The 22,500-nt window shown below is 44.7% G+C and overlaps 1 protein-coding gene across 1 annotated transcript in view; it reads left to right on the top strand.

The window, feature by feature from the left end:
* Positions 1-22,500, top strand: part of gab2 (GRB2-associated binding protein 2) — a gene marked incomplete at both ends in the record, with an annotated part of 91,428 nt that overhangs the window by 51,256 nt on the left and 17,672 nt on the right. Inside the window, one exon of the mRNA XM_080536045.1 lies at positions 17,318-17,552. Within this exon, the coding sequence (XP_080392171.1) occupies positions 17,318-17,552 (235 nt within the window). The remainder of the gene's footprint in view (positions 1-17,317; positions 17,553-22,500) is intronic.

Genomic DNA, 22,500 nt, shown 5'->3' on the forward strand with positions numbered 1-22,500 from the left:
CTTTGCACCTGGTTCCCAAGGCCAATGGAGGCTGGCGCCCGTGTGGTGATTACCGGCGGCTTAATGATGCCACTACGCCTGACCGGTATCCAGTTCCCTACATTCAGGATTTCTCAGCCCACCTGGCAGGAGCAGTTATTTTTTCAAAGGTGGATCTCATTCGAGGATATCACCAAGTGCCAGTCCATCCTCAAGACATCACCAAAACGGCAGTCATCACACCGTTTGGCCTCTTTGAATATTTACGAATGCCTTTCGGCCTGAAGAATGCCGCCCAAACCTTTCAGCGGTTGATGGACTCAGTGTTGCGTGATCTGCCTTTTCTTTTTGTTTACCTTGATGATATCCTGGTGGCCAGTACATCCAAGGCAGAACACATGTCACACCTCCGCCTCCTTTTTGCTCAATTGCAGCAGCACGGCTTGATTGTCAATCCAGCAAAATGCCAGTTTGGGGTGCCCTCCATTGATTTTCTCGGCCATCACATCACTTCTGCCGGTGCAACCACACTGCCCTTAAAGGTGAAGGCGGTGCTGCAGTTCCCACGCCCCACAACAGTGAAGGCCCTACAGGAGTTCCTGGGTATGGTGAATTTTTATCATCGCTTTATTCCACAAGCAGCCTGCCTCATGCGACCCCTGTATGGGGCCCTCAAGGGCAAGCCTCCCAAGCACATTGTTGACTGGTCCAGTGAAATGTCAGGATCATTCTCTGCCACCAAGGAAGCTCTTGCAAATGCAACCATGCTAGCACATCCAGTGCCAGATGCCCCCATTGCCTTGACATCTGATGCCTCAGACCGCGCAGTTGGTGCTGTTTTAGAGCAGCAGATTGACGGGGTTTGGCAGCCTCTCGCTTTTTTTAGCCGGCAGCTCCGTGCTAGTGAGCAGAAATACAGCACGTTCGACCGTGAGCTACTAGCCCTTTACCTGGCAGTCAGACATTTCCGTTTCCTCCTAGAGGCTCGACCATTCACTGCTTTTGTAGACCACAAGCCTTTAACTTTTGTCATGTCTAAACTGTCGGAGCCATGGTCAGCCAGGCAACAGCGTCATCTCTCCTACGTTTCTGAATTTACTACAGACATACAACATGTAGCAGGAAAGCAGAACGTCGTGGCTGACTGCCTTTCTCGCACCTTCACAAGCACCGTCCACCTCGGCATCGATTATGCCCGCATGGCTGTGGACCAAGATGCAGACCCTGACATTCAGGCCTTTCGGACGGCGACTACAGGGCTTCGGTTGGTGGATGTCCCTTTTGACGATAAGGGTACGACACTGCTATGCGATGTCTCTACTGGCCAGCCCCGTCCTCTGGCACCCAAGATGTGGAGACGGAAGGTTTTCGATGTCATACATGGCTTGTCACACCCAGGCCGGAAGCCATCACAGCGTCTGGTGACAGAAAAATTTGTCTGGCATGGCATGAAGAAGGACATTCGCGACTGGGTCAAAACATGCATCGCATGCCAGCTCACAAAAGTCCATCGACATGTGAAGGCACCATTGGAGCAGTTCACAGTCCCAGAAAGGCGCTTTGACCACATCAACGTGGATTTAGTTGGACCTCTTCCTCCTTCTGGAGGGTTCACCCATCTCTTGACAATGGTGGACAGAACGACACGGTGGCCAGAGGTGGTTCCACTGTCGGGAACAACGACAGCTGAGGTGGCCCGCGGATTCATTGGTACTTGGATCGCCCGGTTCGGGGTTCCCTCTGACCTCTCCTCAGACCGGGGACCACAATTCACCTCACAATTGTGGACCTCTATCACCCAACAGTTGGGTATTTCACTCCATCGGACTGCAGCATATCATCCCCAGGCCAAGGGCCTGTGTGAGCGATTTCACCGTTCCATGAAAGCAGCCCTGAAAGTGGACCTCCAGGGCAATAGCTGGATCGACAGGCTACCCTGGGTGATGCTGGGACTTCGTACTGTACCTAAGGAGGACCTCCTCTCTTCTTCTGCAGAGCTTGTTTATGGCCAGGCCCTTAGAGTACCGGGTGATTTTTTCCCCTCTGTTAACGTTCCCTGGTCTGCACCAGAACAACTTCGTAATCTATGGGACAAGGCAAGTGCCTTTATGCCGACCCCTACTTCAAATCACAGCCTGCCACGTATCCATGTCCCTCTGGATCTCCAATCAGCAAGATATGTGTTCATCCGCCACGACGCACATAGGAACCCTCTACAGCCGCCTTACGATGGCCCCTACAGAGTTGTGGAGACAGGCGACAAGACCTTTATCATTGACATAGGGGGAAGTATGGAGCATATCTCAGTGGACCGCCTGAAGACAGCTCATCTAGATGGAGAACGGGCTGTGGAGGTGGCCCGTCCACCACGTCGTGGCCGCCCTCCTACAAGCACAACAAAAAAACCTCCCAGTGGTTCCGGGCCAGGCTGTCAGCAGCCAAGAGATTTCCGTCCAGCCCAAGTTCCGGAGTCCCGTAATCGCTTTGGACGAGTCCTCCGAGCTCCGGCACGTTATGGGAAGTCAGTGTTTGTGAATTCTGGGGGGGACCTGTGTGGTGACTAGACACCCACTGAGTGATCAGGGCGAATTCACTACATTACCCAGGTGCCTTAGCAGGGTGATGAGGTGTATTTAAGGCGACCAGGAAGTGTGAATGAGGAAGTGAATGCAGAGTGTGCAATAAACACAGCTCTTGTTTACACATTAACCATGTGCTCCTAGTCCTTCTTCATATCCCTCAAACCAACAACTACAGTATACATAATATACCAACACTGGAGCCTGGTGTCTGTTCTCCTCTGCTGGGCTGGGCTGGTAAAGAGACCCCCCCTTGGGTCACACCCTTATTTATACACAATATGCAAATACAGTCACAGGCCATAGCCTATCACCTTCCCTAGAGCTGGTCAAGGGGTGAAAAGGGGCAGTCACCTGTGATGTCACTATGGCCTATAATCATTCCAGGAAGTCATTCCTCAGCTGACCATAGAAGAACAGTCAATGTCCTGAGCATATGATCGTCATACAACCCCCATCTTCAGTAGCACAGGCCCACACCATGTGTGTTTTAAGTACAAATATACTACATATTCCCCCCTCGGAAAACTAAACGACCACATAAAACAAAAACACAAAACCCCACATACTGCAACTAAGAAATCAAAGAAAAAAAAAATATATATATAAAAATATAAAATAAACAACAACAGACAGAAAAACTACACCAACACACAACACAAGAAACATAATGACACAGACTAACCCAGCACCAGTACCAGCAACCAAAAATATCATATAAACCAAATACAAAACAATCAACAATAAAAAAGAATCCTAAAAACAACAATACAAATTAATCTAAACACAGTACATCATACATATTTCAACACAAAAACTTCCAACGACCAACGTCTTCTTGTTTCTTGCATCTTCAGAACAACCTTTACCGCTGTCTCAGATTGATAACCTTTCCTAGTCAGGAGCTTTTTCTTCGTTGCGCTAGGAACAGAACTTCTTTCCTATCTTTGCATAACCACCACATCACTTCTCAACTGACATCAATCACATACGATATAGAAATAAACAAACAATACACAAATAATGACATTCAGTTATCATAACACATAATTCCCCAACAGTAAGCACAGGACAAAGGGAATGCATTAATGCATAGATCTTCACCTCAGGTGAGGACTAGTCTTCTGAAAAGTTCATCAACGTGGACTGAGTGACTGATTTTCCAAAAACAGTCAATGAGGCCCTGTCTCCTAAGAAAGTCAAAAATCATGTCTGCTATAATAGGTGCTCCTATCTTAGCAAAATAAGTTTCCCATGCCCCTAAGACCGTTTCCAGCCATGCTATCATCTGCTGTCCATTCCCGTCGTTCCCTTTGATCTGCTGCTTCACTACCCTATGCGTAGTCTTTAATCTTTTCCTAACTGGTCGTCGTCCGTCAGTGTCATTGAGGTTCAGGCAGTCGTCTGGTCCCCTCCCTCGCTGATCAAGGTCTGGGGAGTCGCCCTCAGCATCATCTGAAGCATGATGCAGGCATTCGCCAGCATCCCCAGTAGCACAGGTGTCCAAGCTTTGGACACTCCCAGGCTGGAACTCCAGACTGTCAACACTCTCTGCTTCGTTGGTTTCTGGTTCATTGGCATCTGGACAGCTTTCCACTGTCCCCTCGGTTTCAGGCATTGCCGGTAATGTCACTGGCTGTAACACTGGCATTGCCACTGGCTCTGGCAACATCACAGCATCTCGTCGTAGCTCCTCCTTCTCAGGTTCTCTGGGAACCTCGGCACCTGTTGGCACAACATCCTGCCTACTCTGTACATCCACCCCCCTGTCCACCACCCGTGGCCCTATTGGGGTAGGGATATGCCCAGACACCACTGGTGTACCCACTCTGATGTTGTTTCTCCAACATACCCCACATTGACCTAAAGCATGGTCAATCTGTTCCATCAAATATGGACTCCAAAACCCATATTCCTTGGTGATCTTGCGTCTTACCTCCCCCCTTGCCACATGTGCTAATCCATGAGCTTCCCGTATTAACATGCCTAATAAATCTGAGGGTGCTACAACCAACCCCTCATGATTCCTCCATAGACCTGTGTCATCCTGACTTGCCCCCCTTGCTAGCCAAACGTTCTTGTCTAACGTAGTTGCTCTACTCTGTAACATCAATAAATCCTCAAGTGTGACCATGCCCTGTAATTGCATTTCATGTGCGACCAGAAGACCTTTACCTGCCTTGTCTGCTCCTGTAATGGCTTTGGCTGCATCCTCTGCAGCCCTGTTACCTTGTGTGACATGTGATGATTCAGACCTGTGTGCGGCACACTTCACTATGGCTAATTCCTTTGGCTTCATCATGGCTTGTAACAGCTTCATGATCTGTGCGTGGTGCTGTATAGGCGTACCATCAGTTCTCTTAAAACCCCGCCCCCTCCATACAGCTCCATTAAAATGACAAACATTATGTGCATAGGCAGAGTCGGTGTACACTGTCACTCTCCGTCCGGTTCCCAAGTTGCATGCTTCTGTGAGGGCAATCAACTCAGCCAACTGAGCTGAGCAAGGCTGAGGAACTGCCTCAGCCTGTTCCACAATAAACTTTGAATTCTGTGCTTTAACTAAGGAATACCCAGCGCACAAAGTTTCTCCTACCCGGTAACAAGACCCATCAACCCAATATTCTATATCAGCTCCCTTTAAAGGCAAAGCTTGTAGGTCTGTTCTATGCTTAATCACTCTGGCTGTCGATGGAATCTGAGCACCGGATGGCATCGTCACCTGACAGCCGTCAGGTGTGCATTTTACTGTACAGTTCAATTGGCATAGAGCATCTCTCCCTAGCAGCCCTGTTGGCGTGTGTTCTGACACAAGTATTGACAGAGTTGCTCTCTGTCCCTTGTACTCTAAGTCTACAAGCTCAGTTGTAGGAATCAGCTGTTTAATTCCCTCAAATCCGATTGTCTTCACATATTCTCCAGACATAGGAAGGTGCGTGGCGTCTTCAGGCTTCTTTGTCACCACCAGCTGGCACCTCCCACTCGGATCTTCCGGGCACCCCTATAGGCCAGCTGCTGGGCCTTCGTAGAGGTTCATCACTCCTGGAGCAGGTGTAGCAGGGGGCCAATATCCTCCTCCTTGGCTCCCCCCTGCGCCCCCCTGGGGCCTGTTGTAGCAGGTACAGGCTAGATGTCCATTCTGGCCGCATTGGTAACATGGTCCTAGCATCTTCTTCCCTGCTGCTGTCCATCCCCCTGGTGGTGGTCCTTGGCCAGGCTGTGTGTACGGCTGGTATGGAACCGCTTGCACCCCTGGTGGCCCTTGTGGGTATGGATACCCCCCTTGTGGCCCCTGTGGGTATGACTGGTAAGTAGCAGTTTGCACCCCAGGTGGCTGTTGCTGTGGAGCTAAAGCCTGCACTCCCTCTATGTTCCTCTTGCTTTCAGTCAATTGCACATGAGTCAATATTCTGAGTGACTCTTCGTCTTGTGTCTTCTGTATCTGAATATTCTTTCGATATAACTCAACTTGATGAGCTACGTGGTCTATATAAACAGCTTTGTTCATGTGTCGTAGCCCCACCACTTCTGCTAGCTTATCCTTAACTGGGGTAGGAAGACCTTGTTGTATTTTTTCCCTGATTATGGATTTTTCTAAGGGGTTATCTTCAGCGTCCTTCCCTGTCACACTTCTCCATTGAGAGTGCACACGGGCAACAAAACCCCTGGGATTCTCATCTCCCCCCAGTGGCTTCACAATGATATTGTCTGGGTGAATGTGAGTAGGGTAAGTCTCTCTGATTGCCTTCCACAGCCTGCCTCTGTTTGCTGCAAAGAGCTCTGGATCATAGACTGATGTATTGATATATCTATGAAGTCCTGCCTTCATCAATATTTCCTGCATTGTATCCAATCCTGCAATAAAAGCTAAGAGTCTTTTCAGGTCTCCCATCGCTGCTTGCGTTCCTGTCAGTCTCACGTCTACCTCTGTCGTCCACGCGTGGCCTCCATCCTCCAGAACGGGGAGTTTCTCTATCACTTCAGACAGATCTGTATGATTCCAAGGATGATATTCCATCTTGTTACCCCGAATCAGCACTGGACAGTTCTTTAATGTATTTGATGACATTCGATGACAATCTTCCTCTTCCTCCCTTTCTCGTTGCTCCTTCAGCCATCTGTGGTGTCTTCCTTCCTCTCTTTCCGCTTTCTCCCGGCGTCTTCTCCCACCTTTCTTTTCGGCTGTGGCTATCATCTTCCTGACCTGAGCGTTGTAGCCTCCATCTGCATTGTCGTCATCACTTGAGTCTTCACTGCCATCTTCGCTGTCATCTTCCTCGTCACTCTTGTCCTCCCCTTTTCCCCTTGGCTCCTTCTTCTGGGAATGGTCCTCCAGTGCCTTAGCATATGGAGGGGGACTGGAGACTGGACACATGTTTGTGAATGGAATGTTCAATTTCTCCTCAAGTGTTTTGGCCAATTCATTTTTCTTTTCTGTTCCCATCTGTGCTGTTGTCTCATTCCAAGCTGATGCTAATTTCTGCCCCTCTACCTTAAATAGCTCTAAAATAGCTAACTCTAACCTGCGTTTTTCTGATCTATTCTTTGCCTTTTTCTGGTTTGCTTTATAGGTTTTAATAAGTACCTCTAAAGTTGCAATAACTCGTAAGTTGAAGGTGCCCTCTTTCGGCCACGGCTGTTCAATGTCTGCCCAACAACTATTCCATTTCGTTGACATTTTGCTAATTACCTTAACAAGAGGATTCATTTTTTCTACTACAGCCATAGGGGATAAAGTAGCCAATATTCCACTATGTTCACTAATATCTTTTAACATCTTCGTTGAATTTGCCCCCATCTTAAGCTGATTGATTTATACTGCTCAATATGCTGAAAATATTCTATAAGGTGTACTTTTCTTACAACCCACCTCCTTATTGCCTTGTTTGCTAAACAAATGCTAGTCCAATTTAACTGTATTAACTGTCCACACAGAACCCTACAACTCAGAATAACAGATTGGCCTCTTATGTATGTCAGTGTAGTATTAACTTAAATCTGATCTATGTGTGTGTTTTAATCTAAATGTAATCTATGTGTGTGTTTTTTACTTAAATGTTTTTTCCTTATTGTGTATGAATATGTGTCACTTAATTGCTCATTCAATACTAATTACAGTTCTGGTCAACACAATTATCAAATCCCAAAGGCTGGTCAACACCTAAGTATTCACTGATTTACAAAAGCCCTTTTACTGCTCAACTATCAAATATGTACTATTCTGCTATTCCTTAATCAAACACTGTGGAAATGACCTAACTAAAATAAAATATGTAAATTACAAATATTAATTACAACCTGTAGAATAAATCAACTGTTAAATGAAAGGAATGAATGATTAGTTAGAATTATTCATTATATAATCATATACATTGATTTAATACCTGTGGAGTCAATTAGCTGTTATCAAAATATTTAACAAAAGAATTATTATTCAGAATGGTTTTTCATTAGACAGTCACAGACATTGATCAAATCTGTGGAATCAATCAATTGTTTTGTGAAACAGACAATGAATGATCTGAATTATTATTTTAACCAATTAGTAATTAAACAAGTAATGTAATATTCAACAGTCATTTACAAACATCAATCTATGAATGATCTCTACAGATCTCTCGTCAACATTCTGTGCAAGCAGGCAGAGAGTCGTTTTATTGGGGGTGATAAATATCCTGCTGTGACCCTGCTGTGATTCTGCTCAGGGAAAGCAGCCCTGTCTATGCTCACGCACAAGTTGCCTCATATGCTTTGAATCTAACCTAAAGTCACAATCTATTCTTTTACTTTTAACAAACTATGCTTAACTTTCGTGATTCTGCGATCACAACTTTATCACAAAATGAAAATGAAAGAAAGGATTTGAAAGTGAGCTCCGCGCTCACTGCTGTGTGTGAAAATGAATGCACATGCGCGCGTCTCCGTGTGTGTAATGTTTGCACATGCGCGCGTTCCCCGTGTAAACTCCTCTGTTTTCCTAGTAACCGTACCTTTAAACTATTTAAAATACCCCGAGATCAATTCACTATATCTCTATCTTTATAAATACTATAATCTATGTGAATGGATTTATCTTTATGAGTAATGTAACAATCAAATTCAGCTTCCCTGCGTGTCTGTAGCCTGTTTGAATAGGCCAGAGGGAAGAAAGCAGGGGGGTCAATTTAACAACCCTTTGTTACTCACCCATCTCTTGAAGAAAGCCGCGGCCTCTGTTTTCGCTTTAATCAATCACTTAACACAACTTTGTTTTCACAAACAAATTACATTCACGAACGACACAGCAATATCAAGATTATCTTTCAATGCAGTTAAACTATTAGTTACCAAACTAAATCTCATTCAAATACTCATATGCTTTTTCCACTGTCTCTTCACAGAGATCCTAAAGGCCTCTTTGTGTCCGCGCGTGCCTGAGCGTGCGTGTTTTTGCTCCGCTGACAAAGGACAATGGCTCCCAAAATACTTTGATTTCTTAATCTATTACAATAATGCTCTTTCTTACAAAATAGACTTCACAGTCCAATTACACTTTATCAAATTAGGAATACTTGTTCCATAAACACAATTTTACACAATTTTACACAGACACACACGATATTCCATAATACCATACAAACACTATATTTACAAAAAACGAATTTCCAAATTCGGCCCTCACCAACCCCAGCTTAAAGATTATGAAAGGTTTGTTTCTATTCCAACAAGATACTCTACTTTAAGGTTGTTTTAGTCTCAAAGAAAATGTTTGAAAACACCGCTGTTCCACACAATCATACCTTTCTTGCAGCTTCAGTTTTCAAACGTAGATTTCCCCTTATAGACTCCGGGTTTTAGGCTCGCCATTTATGTTGTGTATTTATCTTATTGGTTATGAATCAAAGAACAGTTATTGAGTTTAAGACGATTTAATTAAAGTACAAAAACAGGGTAAACATATACCAACACTGGAGCCTGGTGTCTGTTCTCCTCTGCTGGGCTGGGCTGGTAAAGAGACCCCCCCTTGGGTCACACCCTTATTTATACACAATATGCAGATACAGTCACAGGCCATAGCCTATCACCTTCCCTAGAGCTGGTCAAGGGGTGAAAAGGGGCAGTCACCTGTGATGTCACTATGGCCTATAATCATTCCAGGAAGTCATTCCTCAGCTGACCATAGAAGAACAGTCAATGTCCTGAGCATATGATCGTCATACAACCCCCATCTTCAGTAGCACAGGCCCACACCATGTGTGTTTTAAGTACAAATAGACTACATAAATATGCAAATTATGCATTATCTACTTAAAATATGAGTTAATTTGCATATCTTTAAAGAACATTTGGACCACAGATTGGATAAAGACAGTAATTAATTACTATACATCCCTAGATTATTATTTGATGTGATAGACCTTGTTGGACCTTGTTGTTGGTAGTTTAATACCTTATCCCCCCTTAAAGTATGGACTGCTGTCATTTAAAATGTGTGTTAGCCTACGTTCTGTACGGGAGTGGACCCGAATGCAGGACACTGAGGCGGAGGCAGATGAACAGTTACATTTATTTAGCCCACAAGGCAGTGAAAGCTGTAGGTGTATGGAGTCCGGTGGTAGGTGTGGTCCAAAATTGGGAGATGTTTTCTGATTTCTGCCGGTCTCAACAAAGTTCTCCATGAGTCCAGGTTTTGGGGTGACACCAGGTTTGAGTGCGAGTCATCATCAGAGCAGTGGATGATGCTGTCCATCATCAGAGCAGTGGATGATGCTGTCCATGATCAGAGCAGTGGATGATGCTGTCCATGATCAGAGCAGTGGATGATGCTGTCCATGATCAGAGCAGTGGATGATGCTGTCCATGATCAGAGCAGTGGATGATGCTGTCCATCATCAGAGCAGTGGATGATGCTGTCCATGATCAGAGCAGTGGATGATGCTGTCCATGATCAGAGCAGTGGATGATGCTGTCCATCATCAGAGCAGTGGATGATGCTGTCCATCATCAGAGCAGTGGATGATGCTGTCCATGCCGCTTTCTTGGCAGGTTGCTGCTGCATTCACCTGAAGTTGGATCCATCATTAGACTTACACTTACTGCTGATGATGTGGGTCTCTGAAATAGAGGAATACATCTAGTTTGACATTAAATTACCAACTTTATTCTAAACTAAAATATTGTCAGGGTGCAGTAATTGGGGCAGATCTCATTACAACTTAGAGGGGCTACAAACAAAGAATCTTCTGTAAATTTAATGTAAGTTACATTAATATTACTACAATATAAAACCCTGTCTCAAGCCTGGGTACACAACAGGCTACTTTGCTAGTTTAGCTAGCTAACTAAAGTGTTATTAACTATAAATAATAATAATGCATTTTATTTGTATTGCACTTTTCATTCAAAAGAATCTCAGAGTGCTACAGAGTAAAAAAAACAAAAACATAATAAGTTAAAAACAAGAATGAACACAGTTCAACAGTCAAAGGCCTGTCTTAAAAGAGTCCAGGCTCTGTACTGCCCTTAGCTGGCTAGGAAGGCTGTTCCACAGGCTCTGTACTGCCCTTAGCTGGCTAGGAAGGCTGTTCCACAGGCTCTGTACTGCCCTTAGCTGGCTAGGAAGGCTGTTCCACAGGCTCTGTACTGCCCTTAGCTGGCTAGGAAGGCTGTTCCACAGGCACGACGCAGCCGAACAGAAGGCTCGGTCCCCCATGGTGCGGAGCCTGGTATTGGGGACCTGGAGGAGCAAACTGTTTGAAGACCTGAGGGTGCGGGTGGAGGTTTGTGGAGTGATGAGTTCTTGTAGATAGGGAGGTGCGTGTCCGTTGATGCATTTGTGGGTGAGAAGAAGGACTTTGTAGTCAACCCTGAATGAGACAGGGAGCCAGTGTAGTGAGTGTAGAACGGGGGTTATGTGCTTGTATTTGTGGACTCTCATCAGGATCCTGGCAGCGCTGTTCTAGATGTATGGCAGCTTCTGTATGCTTTTGCCAGGAATCCCGATGAAGAGCGGATTGCAGTAGTCAAAGGCATGGACAAGTTCTAAGTTTAATGTAGAGCTGTGTGTCATCAGCATAACAATGGAAAGACATCCCATATCTGGTGATGACACGACCGAGGGGGAGCATGTAGGTGATGAAGAGGATGGGGCCGAGAACCGACCCCTGTGGAACACCACAGCTAACAGGGAGAAGTCTGGACTTGCATCCTCCCAGTGAGACGTATTCAGTCCTGCCAGAGAGATAGGACTGAAACCACTTCAGTGCAGAGTCTGAGAGTCCAATGGTGGTGTGGAAGCGCTCTAGGAGGATAGTGTGATCCACCATGTCAAATGCTGCTGTCAGGTCCAGGAGGATGTCATCAGCAGTTCATTCGTCACCCTTAGCATAGCCGTTTCTGTAATGTGGGCTGAGCGAAAGCCTGACTGAAATCTTTCAAACAGGTTGTTGTGTTTGAGGTGATTCTGGAGTTGGGAAGCAACTTCCTTCACTAGCACCTTGGACAGGAAGGCAAGGTTGGCGTATGACTTGAGCAGAGCAGTGGGAATGGGGTCCAGGGCGCAAGTGCATGATTTCATTCCTCTAAGGATTTCCATAATGTGGCTCTGTTGAACCTCTGTGAAACATGGGAGAGATGGCAAACTCCCAGGCGAGGGGTTGGTAGCAGAGGGAGACAGAGAGGAAGAGCTGGGCATCAGAGAGCGAATGTTGTTGACCTTGGATCTGAAAAAGTCAATGAAGGCAAGGTATCTGCCTATGGTCCTAGCGGTCACCAGCAACTAGACTCACTCACTGAACATGTAACTACAGAGATATGTGAAACCTGGACATAAACAAAACCTTCAAAAAGGGTTTAGGCAAGGCAAGTTTATTTGTATCGCACATTTCATACGACAAGGACAATTCAAAGTGCTTTACGTACATTATATAAAGACAATACAGTAAGAGGAGTATAGTAAGATTTTTATTTTATTTTATGTTATGTTATGTATTGTATGTTTTATTATCCATATTCTAAAGGCTTGCTTAGATTAGTTTTAGATCTTTTTTTACTGATTAGATTTCTATTCTGGAAAGTTATGGAAATATTTTAAGTAGATCATGTATCATTTGTATATTTAAACATAAAAATTCAGAAAACAATAAATGTACCCATCCATGGGTTTGACCTTTCATCTGCCTCAGTGTCCTGCATTCGGGTTCACAAAAAAAAGAAGAAGAAAAAAAGTGCCCTGCCATATTCTGCTCCCCTTCGCGTGAGTCGCACGTAGCTCGGGCTGTGCTTGTGATAGAGACATGAGCCAGATGTTTTTTATGCGCCTGGGTCTCCTGAACAAGTAGAGACCAACCCCGAGTCGTTCAGAGCTGCCTACGCTGAGCTATGGTAACTTTCCCGCACCTACCGCATATTACCTCCGGAAAACCGCAAAAATTAGGCATTCACCGGTAGGGGGTAGGTGCGGGAAAGTTACCACAGCTCATCGTAGGAATCATTGATCGACTCAGGGTTGGTCTCTACGTGTTTAGGAGACTCAGGCGCATAAAGAACATGAAAGGGCTCATGTCTCTATCACAATCACAGCACAGCTACGCGCAGGGGTGAAAGTGGTTTGAGTTTCTTACAGGAACTATAGGCTACTACCCCAACCTTCATCGTTTCATATTGTTCTCCTCCTGCCCCCAGCTTCATGCATCCCTGAACACACACATCGTGGTGTTGGTGTCGAAATTAGAAACACTTTAGGGCTGCCAAGTTTCACCAAAAGTTTGGAGTGAGAGTTTTTGGTGGTGGAGCGACCCAAAACTGTGCACGTTTTGATAGCGGCGGCCCCTCTCTCCCACACAATTATTTGTGCTAGTTTCCTGCAATTTTAAACCAGCACAAGAAATGAAAATAATTGGAACATTTTATAAAACAAGAGAAATGCAGATAATATATCTTAAGTCTTAATAAACAAATACAGTAGCCTACAGAGTCTAAAACTAAATTGGGCCTCATCAAGTGAACTCAACCCCTTGGTCAGCAGCAGAAAGACCCTTGGTCATCATCTTATATACAGTGCATTGCTCATAGATGGCTATCATGTTATACAGTACATACCAGGGTTTTTCCTGGGTCAGAATCAAGCCTTGGAGGTTGATGTTGTGCGCGCGCAGTGCGCCCAAATTTTCTTTGAGGGACCCCCAATTGTTGTATTTGTATTGTAAATTGTAATTATTAATAATAATAATAATAATAATAATAATACGATGCGATTTGAAAGTACCAGTAGGCTACCAGATACGTATGCACATATTTTGCTACCAGGGTTGCCAGATGGAATTGACAATTTCCAGCCCAACCAGTCTAAAAGCTGCCGAATCCACCCGTCCAGTGTGACCAAAAGTAGCCCAATCTGGCAACACGGCTTGCTTATGGAAGCATATAGTGGACTAAATTCAAATGTTAATGCAATTTGAGATTGCATTTGCATGTTCCACTTTTGCATGCATTCTTTCAGACAATATTCAAATTCAAATGCAATTCTAATGAGCGGATGTGTTTCCTAGAACATATAAATGCAATTGCTAATCACATTATTGCATTACAATTTGAATATTGACTCAAATAACGCAGGCAAAAGTGGCAAATGAATATGCTATTTTGGGATTTCATAGTAATTTTCACATTAGAATGAAAATTTGAATGTTGTCAGCTACAAAGCGGATGTGTTTACTAGAACATGTAAATGCAATTGCGTATCACATTATTGCATTACAATTTGAATATTGACTCAAATAACGCAGGCAAAAGTGGCAAATGAATATGCTATTTTGGGATTGCATAGTAATTTTCACATTAGAATGAACTTTTGAATTTTGTCAGCTACAAAGCAGCGCATGACTTTGAAAATTAAACGTCAAATGGCTTTGCATTATCTTTTTAATATTGACAGCGAATGTGCACATCAGGTACATGAAAATGAAAATGCATTTGAATTTGAATATTGTCTGAAAGAATGCATGCAAAAGTGGAACATGCAAATGCAATCTCAAATTGCATTAACATTTGAATAAAGTCCACTATATGCTTCCATACGGCGCGACTGTAATCCCGGTCGGACTGTCTCAGTGCCCACCCAACCACGTCGAGTCGCGTCTACTGTAAAGCGGGTTAACGTGTCCTTTTCAAAGGTATTAAAATAGACGCAAGGAAACATAACGTCAACCATGTGTTTCCTTGTTGGAAATTATGGATCGTGAATCGCGATTGCTTCTGCACTCTGCAGCAATCGGATTTTGATTGACAGGCAGCTGCATCTCTTCCCCCAACGGCGTTCCGGCACAGAAAGTCTTGCCGGAACGCAGCACCGGACCGTTCCGGCCCACTTTCACCTATGGCTACGCGCGAATCATGCGAAGGGGAGCAAGATATGGCAGGGGACTTTTTCTGTCAAAACTCCGGTTTTGAAGAAAAGCACTCCATACCTTTAAGAGGTGATAACCACTAATAAGCTGCCAAACCAAAAGGTCTAATAAGCTGCCAAACCAAAAGGTCTATCATATCAAAACATAATCTAGGGATGTATAGGAATTAAAAAATCACATCTAGAATTTGCCCAGAATTTGGTAATTAAATGTTCAATTTTGGGGTTTGGCCGAAGGACTATGGGGTCCATTTGACCCCTGTGAGTAAAGAAAAGTGTTCTATCTTTGCACTTGGTCAAATTTCAGGACCCTCCTTTCATGACTTGTCCTAGATATGTGAGTTCTACCACCCCAGTATCCTTACATTTTCAAAATCACCTCAGGATAAGCTAGTGTAAAGCTATTTTGCCGTTTTTCTGTGTAGGAGGCAGGCTAATTTACAAGCGGCCAACTAGTGGCCGTGTGTGTGTAAATAGCAGCTTTCCATTGTAATGAGGTGGCTCTTATAGTAGGTAAAAAAAAGGCATGGCTGTTCTAGTGTTAATATGCAAGCTGATTCTTTTCTTTTCAAAACTTGAGTTCAAAACTTGATGTTCTTTTTAGGTTTCTTCTTCTAACCCATTACGGTTAGAGTGTTATATAAACTCATAAAAACCAACCAAGAGGTTGAGGTGAAGTAAGTTTTCTTTTGTGTTCTTTTGTGTTGTGCTGCACAATTCTACAGTTCTGTTAGTGGCTAGAACATGGGTCCGCCCACTCCCCTCCTCCTCCAGCTCTGATTGAGTGAGAGGGGTCATGTGGTCATGAGCACTTCCTGGTTTTGGCCCTCTGCCCAGGTCTATATCCAGCAGCAGGGCTGCGTTGTGTCTTCTCTCTAGCAGATAGCAGAGATGTCACAGAGAAAACAACACACACACACACACACACACACACTGAAAGGCCAGGCTGTTCACACACACACACACACACACACACACGCACACACACACACATACATACACACACACATATATACACATACACACACACACACACACACACACACAGGCCTCACACACACACAGGCCTCACACACACACACACACACACACACACACACACACACATACACACACACATATATACACATACACACACACACACAGGCCTCACACACACACATACACACAGGCCTCACACACACACACACACACACACACACACACACACACAGGCCTCACACACTATGATGTGGGTCCTGATAGGATTCAACTGAGCAGAATAACTCAGGTGGACGTGTGTCCTGCTGTCTGACTGACTGACTGACTGACTGACACTGATTGACTGTCTAACTGACTGACTGATTGACTGACTGACTGACTGGTTGACTGACTGACTGACTGACTGACTCACTCACTCACTGACTGACTGACTGACTGACTGACTAACTGGCTGGCTGACTGACTGACTGACTGGTAAACTGACTGACTGACTGACTGGTAGACTGACTGACTGACTGACTGACTGACTGATCGACGGACTGACTGACTGACTGACTGACTGACTGACTGGCTGACTGACTGATCGACGGACTGACTGACTGACTGACTGACTGGCTGACTGGCTGACTGACTGACTGACTCATCCTCTGAGACATGAGACTGGAAGCTGTTGAACACAAGCCTACATGGATACGACTGCTTCAAAACTTACATAGAATTGTCCTTCCTTCCCTTTGACCTTTCATTGGTCATGGAAATGTTGAAATCTGGGATTGTCAGTGATTTGGTGCTTATACTGTCAATGAACCTTGCACTACTGATGTTTACATTATTACTTTTGCTCATATTCAAGCTCAAATGTTGTTGCTGTTGTGGTTGTTGTTGTGGTTGTGGTTGTGGTTGTTTTTGTGGTTGATGTTGCTGTTGTGGTTGTTGTGGTTGCTGTTGTGGTTGTTGTTGTGGTTGTTGTGGTTGTTGTGGTTGTTGTTGCTGTGGTTGTTGTTGTTGTTATGGTTGTTGTTGTGGTTGTTGTTGGGGTTGTTGTTGTTGCTGTTGTTGTTGTTGTTGTTGCTGCATTTGTGGTTGTTTATTGTTCAACATTGTGGTTGTTGTTGTGGTTGTTGTTGTTGTTGTGGTCGCTGTTGTTGTTTATTGTTCAACACTGTTGTGGTTGTGGTTGCTGTTGTGGTTGCTGTTGTTGTTTTATTGTTCAACATTGTTGTTGCTGTTGTTGTTTTATTGTTCAACATTGTTGTTGTTGTTGTTTTATTGTTCAACATTGTTGTTGTTGCTGTTGTTGTTTATTGTTCAACATTGTTGTTGTTGTTTTATTGTTCATTCACACAATGACAGAGCTGTCCTCTCCTCTCCTCCCCTCCCCTGGTGTCTCCAGATGGCCGGTCGTCCGCGGCCCATCTGCCCCGCTCCCTGGCTGCAGATGTCTCCGGCTCCCTGGTCCCTCTGATGGGGGAGCGCAAGGCCTCGGCCTCCGTCCACTCCAGCCAGCCGGTCCTCTTCACCTTCGACGTGCCGCTGCGCCACGCCCACCACGGCTCCCTGTCCAACAGCGCCCCCCAGGACTACCTCCTCCTCCACCAGTGCATGAGCAGGAAGTCGGAGAGCGTGAGGTAAGGGGTCACAACCTTCTTGTTTCTTACTATGAAGGTGTTCTGTTCTACGAGCTGGGAGACACTGTGATCCATGGATCTGATGTGTTTTGGTCCTCATATCGGCAGTCAATCAGACGTGTGTGTGTGTTTGCGTGTGTTTGCGTGTGTGTATGTGTGTGTGTGTGTATGGAAGGTGTGTGTGTGTGTGTGCGCGTGTGTGTGTGTGTGTGTGTGTATATGGAAGGTGTGTGTGTGTGTGTGGAAGGTGTGTGTGTGTGTGTGTATATGTATGTTAATGTTAATGTTAATGTTAATTTTATTTATAATGCGCCCCCCATCCAACTTTTACATCGGCCCGGGGCGCAGCCCGGGTAAAGGAACAGATAAAGACAAAGACAAGGAACACAGAAAGCAATCAGACACAGATGACTTAAACGTAAATCTCAGGCATACCATTCACAACAAATAGGGAGTAGACTTAGGGAATATCATTTAGGAAGAGGTGGGTTTTTAACTTGGCTCTAAAGGAGTCCAGAGTGGGGGCAAACTTGATGGCAGAAGGGAGCGCGTTCCACAGGGTCGGTGCTATCACCGCAAAGGCACGGTCACCCATCCTCTTGAGGTTGGTACGTGGGACCCTCAGGCTGAGTTGGGCATCGGATCTGAGCCTGGGTCTGGGCCTTGAGGAGGTAGACTGGTCCAGGAGGTCCTTGATGTAGGGTGGGGCGAGACTGTTGAGAGCTTTAAAAACAAAGGTGCAGATTTTGAACTTCACTCTCTTCTTCACTGGGAGCCAGTGAAGGGAGATGAGGACAGGGGAGATGTGGTCCCTCATTTTGGTGCCTGACACCAGCCTGGCAGCGGCATTTTGGACTAGCTGCATGCGGTAGATGGTCTTATCAGGAAGTCCAGCATAGAGTGAGTTGCAGTAGTCAAGCCTAGATGAGATTAGCATGAGGACGACCCTCCTCAGGTCGCTGGGGGTGAGGAAGGACTTGATCTTGGCTATGATGCGTAGTTGGTAGAAACATGCCTTCACGACGGAGCTCATATATGTGGAAGCTGTGTGTGTTGTGTGCGTGTGTGTGTGTGTGTGTATGTGTGTGTGTATGTGTGTGTGGAAGGTGTGTGTGTGTGTGTGCGTGTTAATAATGATGCCGTTCTGAGCAGGGCTGTACAGTAAGGGTCGCAGGGTCGCAACCTTTAGGGCGTCTGTGGGGCGGGTAGTTCTGACCCTGGAAGTGTTCTATGGAGTGTACTATGGAGTGTTCTATGGAGTGTTCTATGGTTCAGGAGAAACTGTCATCCATGGAGCAGATGAGTTTATATGTGACACGTTCTGGTGTTTTGGTCCGCATGTCGGCAACCGATCAAAATGTTTAGACTTTTCTGTTTGAAACACGGAACTACGTTTCAACGTTGTTGAGAATCACAACACAAACTCGCTAGTCAAGCCAAAATACTGCAACAAAGCAATGGATTGGGTGAGTAATCCCCACTGCTACCTAGTTAACTAGAACACTACTTTACATTGTTAGCAGGCTCACTAAACACGCTGCGTTAGTTGACTAGCGACGCGTCGTTGGTTTTCAACAACGCAGAAATGTATTCACATTTTTCTAAAGAAAAGTCTGATCATTGGTGTGTGTGTGTCTGTGTGTGTGTGTGTGTGTGTGTGTGGAAGGTATGTGTGTGTGTGTGTGTGTGTAAGGTGTGTGTGTGTGTGTGTGTGTGTGGAAGGTGTGTGTGTGTGTGTGTGTGTGTGTCTGTGTGTCTGTGTGTGTGGACGGTGTGTGTGTGTGTGTGTGTGTGCATATGAGCGTGCGTGTGCGTGTGCATGTGTGTGTGTGTGGAAGGTGTGTGTGTGTGTGTGTTAATAATGATGCTGTTCTGAGGAGGGCTGTACAGGAGGTGATGGATGAGGTTGAGGCTGTAATTCATCACCTCCAGAGGTTTGGACTTCCCAGTAGAATCGCCTGTTCAGCCACAGGGACCTGAACAACGTTGTCACATAAATCTATTTATCTTTTCACTAGTCCCCCAGAACCGCTGGGACCAGCAGGAAAACAAACCACACAATCCGTCTGGTCCGACTGTATGCAGATATACAGTCTGTCATCCCTCTCTCCACCTCCTGATCCATTCGTTCAGATTCTCTTAACACTAGAACAGCCATGGGTGGGGTCATTAACACTAGAACAGCCATGGGTGGGGTCATTAGGGCTGTCCCAAACGACTATTTTTCTAACGATTAATCTAGCGATAATTTTTTCGATTTGTCGATTAGTCTAACGATTATTATTTTTACTGTTCGATTAATGTATCACTTAATTTTCCCAAAATAAATGTCAAAAACTTCTCTTATTAACATTTCAGTATTTTATTCAATTATTCTTGTACAAATATATAAATTAGGCTTCTGCACTGCAGGGCAATATTCCACAACAAAAAATATCCTCTCTTTCTTACAGTCCAACATAAAATATAATATTATAAAATATAAGTTCACTTCAAATAAAAGGAAAAGTGCAAGTAATGCAGTAGGCAAGTTCAAGTCATTTTCAGGAGGAATACCAAAATAAATACCAACATAAAATCCTCTAATTAGTGCAATTCGAGTGAAATTCTAACCGGAATACCGTAACTATACCTCTCAGTAACAATAACGATCTCAGTAACAATATAACATTCTCCCCCTCTCTCTCTCCCCCCCCTCCTCTCTCCCCCCGCCTGCCTCCTGGTTATTATTATTATTATAGGTCAGTGTTTCTCAAAGTGTGGGGCGGGCGCGTCGCGAGAGACAGTTAGGAGGTCAACAAGTTACAGTATCTTAGCTGTTCATAATGATGGCTTGTCTAACAGGGACACTGACAGGGAAAGGGAAAAGAAAAACGACAGAAAATCACAATACTTGAGAGTAGGGATGCACCGAGCCTTAACCGCGCCATTGATGTACGACTGTGTCGGAGATCTCCGGTCGATAAAAGCTCTCATGATTATACTACTATCTAGTATACTAGTATACCAGTGGTGTGCAGTCAGGTGAGGCAGGGTAGGCAGTGCCTCACCCAGGCATTTAAGAAAGAAAAAGAATATCAGTCTTTTTAAAATATTTTTATTTATTTTTCTCATTATTCTTAACTTTAATGTGTAAAAATGTTGTTAAAATAAAATTAAATGATGTAAAATGTGTTGTTTTAAAAATATACTGCATGCCCTGGCACCAGGAGAGTTTGCTCCCAAAGCTAGCTGATTGCTGGCGAGAGGCTGAGGCAGACTGTGCTTGTGCCTCTATGTGCTATGCGAAGTGATAGACCAACTGTTTCGTAGGTTTGCGCATGCGTAGTCTGTTCTCACATTGTCTTCATTGATGGACGTTGAGGCACCGTGCAGGCTGCCTCTGACAGCATGATTGACAGTTTGCGTTTGGCTTGCCGTAGCGGCATCCTCTGCTGTTCGCGCCGCGGTTCTACATTTCCCCAGCAGTAGCTCCATCAATCGTGGGAATTATGTCGAACTTTTACATTTGATGGCAGAAAAGGATGAGAAATTAGCCGAACATTTGCCTACGCATGTTACATGGTTAAGATAATGTAGGCTATTGCGTGCCGGTTCAAATGCTGTAAATCCTGTGTTGTTGATGCAGGTGAATTTATATTGTCATTGAGCTGTTTTGCGTGCTGCTGTAAATCCTGTTGAGATGCAGGTGAATGTAGGCAATGCCATACAGGCTGTTGCGCTACGCTATGTGTAGTTATGAGATAACAATACATGACATTTTTGACCAGCTATTTGATAGTATAGTATATATGGGCTATGTGATTGACTTTATAGTATAGTATATTAGCCTACATTACATTACAGTCATTTAGCCGACGCTTTTATTCAAAGCGACTTACAATAATTGCATTTAACGTAGGAGTGTACTGCTTTTTTAAGGCAAAATGAAGAATAGCAAACAAAAAATACAATAGGTGCTTAACAGGGAGGATTCTGGTAGTAGGCCTACTTCTTGAAGAAGTGAGTTTCGAGCCTGCGTTAAAAGATATAAGGGCTATTGATTGCCTTTATAGTATGCGCTATGCCATTTGAAGTCTGGCTGCTGCGTTAATCGCATGTTTTTTTTAAATAGCTCACTGCCTACCCAGCCAATGACCTCACTGCACGTTACTGTAGTATACATACTATCGCATGTGCGGAGTCCATACTCCACCCACTTTACAGCACAGTCGGAGTTCGGCCATTCCGTGTTCCGTGTGAATGTTCGCCAATGTGAGACGTTAATTTTTTATGACGCGATCAAACAGTGTAAGCAACCCATGCTGTTCTGTAAATGAGACGAGCATTGAGTGATGACTACCTACTGCCAAGTAATATAATTATAGCAAACATGCCGGCAGTTTGGTATCTGTTCTCTGACTCTGAACGACAACAAGAGGCACATTCTGATATTATATACTTCCGGTTTCGTTTTCGCGTCTTCAAAATAAAAGCGCGAGTTAAGCGTTGTTGAAAATCAATGACACGTCGCTCGTAACTGGTCGCAGCCATGTTGTTTATTTGCAACGCACCGACGCACATTACGCAAGTCGACGTATTGACGTAGTCGATTACGTCGACTATGTCGACGCGTCGTCCCAGCCCTAGGGGTCATTAACACTAGAACAGACATGGGTGGGGGGGTCATTAACACTAGAACAGCCACGGTTGGGGTCATTAACACTAGAACAGCCGTGGGTGGGGTCATTAACACTAGAACATCCATGGGTGGGGTCATTAACACTAGAACAGCCATGGGTGGGGTCATTAACACTAGAACAGCCATGGGTGGGGTCATTAACACTAGAACAGCCATGGGTGGGGTCATTAACACTAGAACAGCCATGGGTGGGGTCATTAACACTAGAACAGCCATGGGTGGGGTCATTTGTCCCATGTGAGTAAAGAAAAATGTTATATCTTTGCA

The sequence above is a fragment of the Nansenia antarctica genome, assembly GCF_963989245.1.
Source record: "Nansenia antarctica genome assembly, chromosome: 1".
Classification (NCBI taxonomy): domain Eukaryota; kingdom Metazoa; phylum Chordata; class Actinopteri; order Argentiniformes; family Microstomatidae; genus Nansenia; species Nansenia antarctica.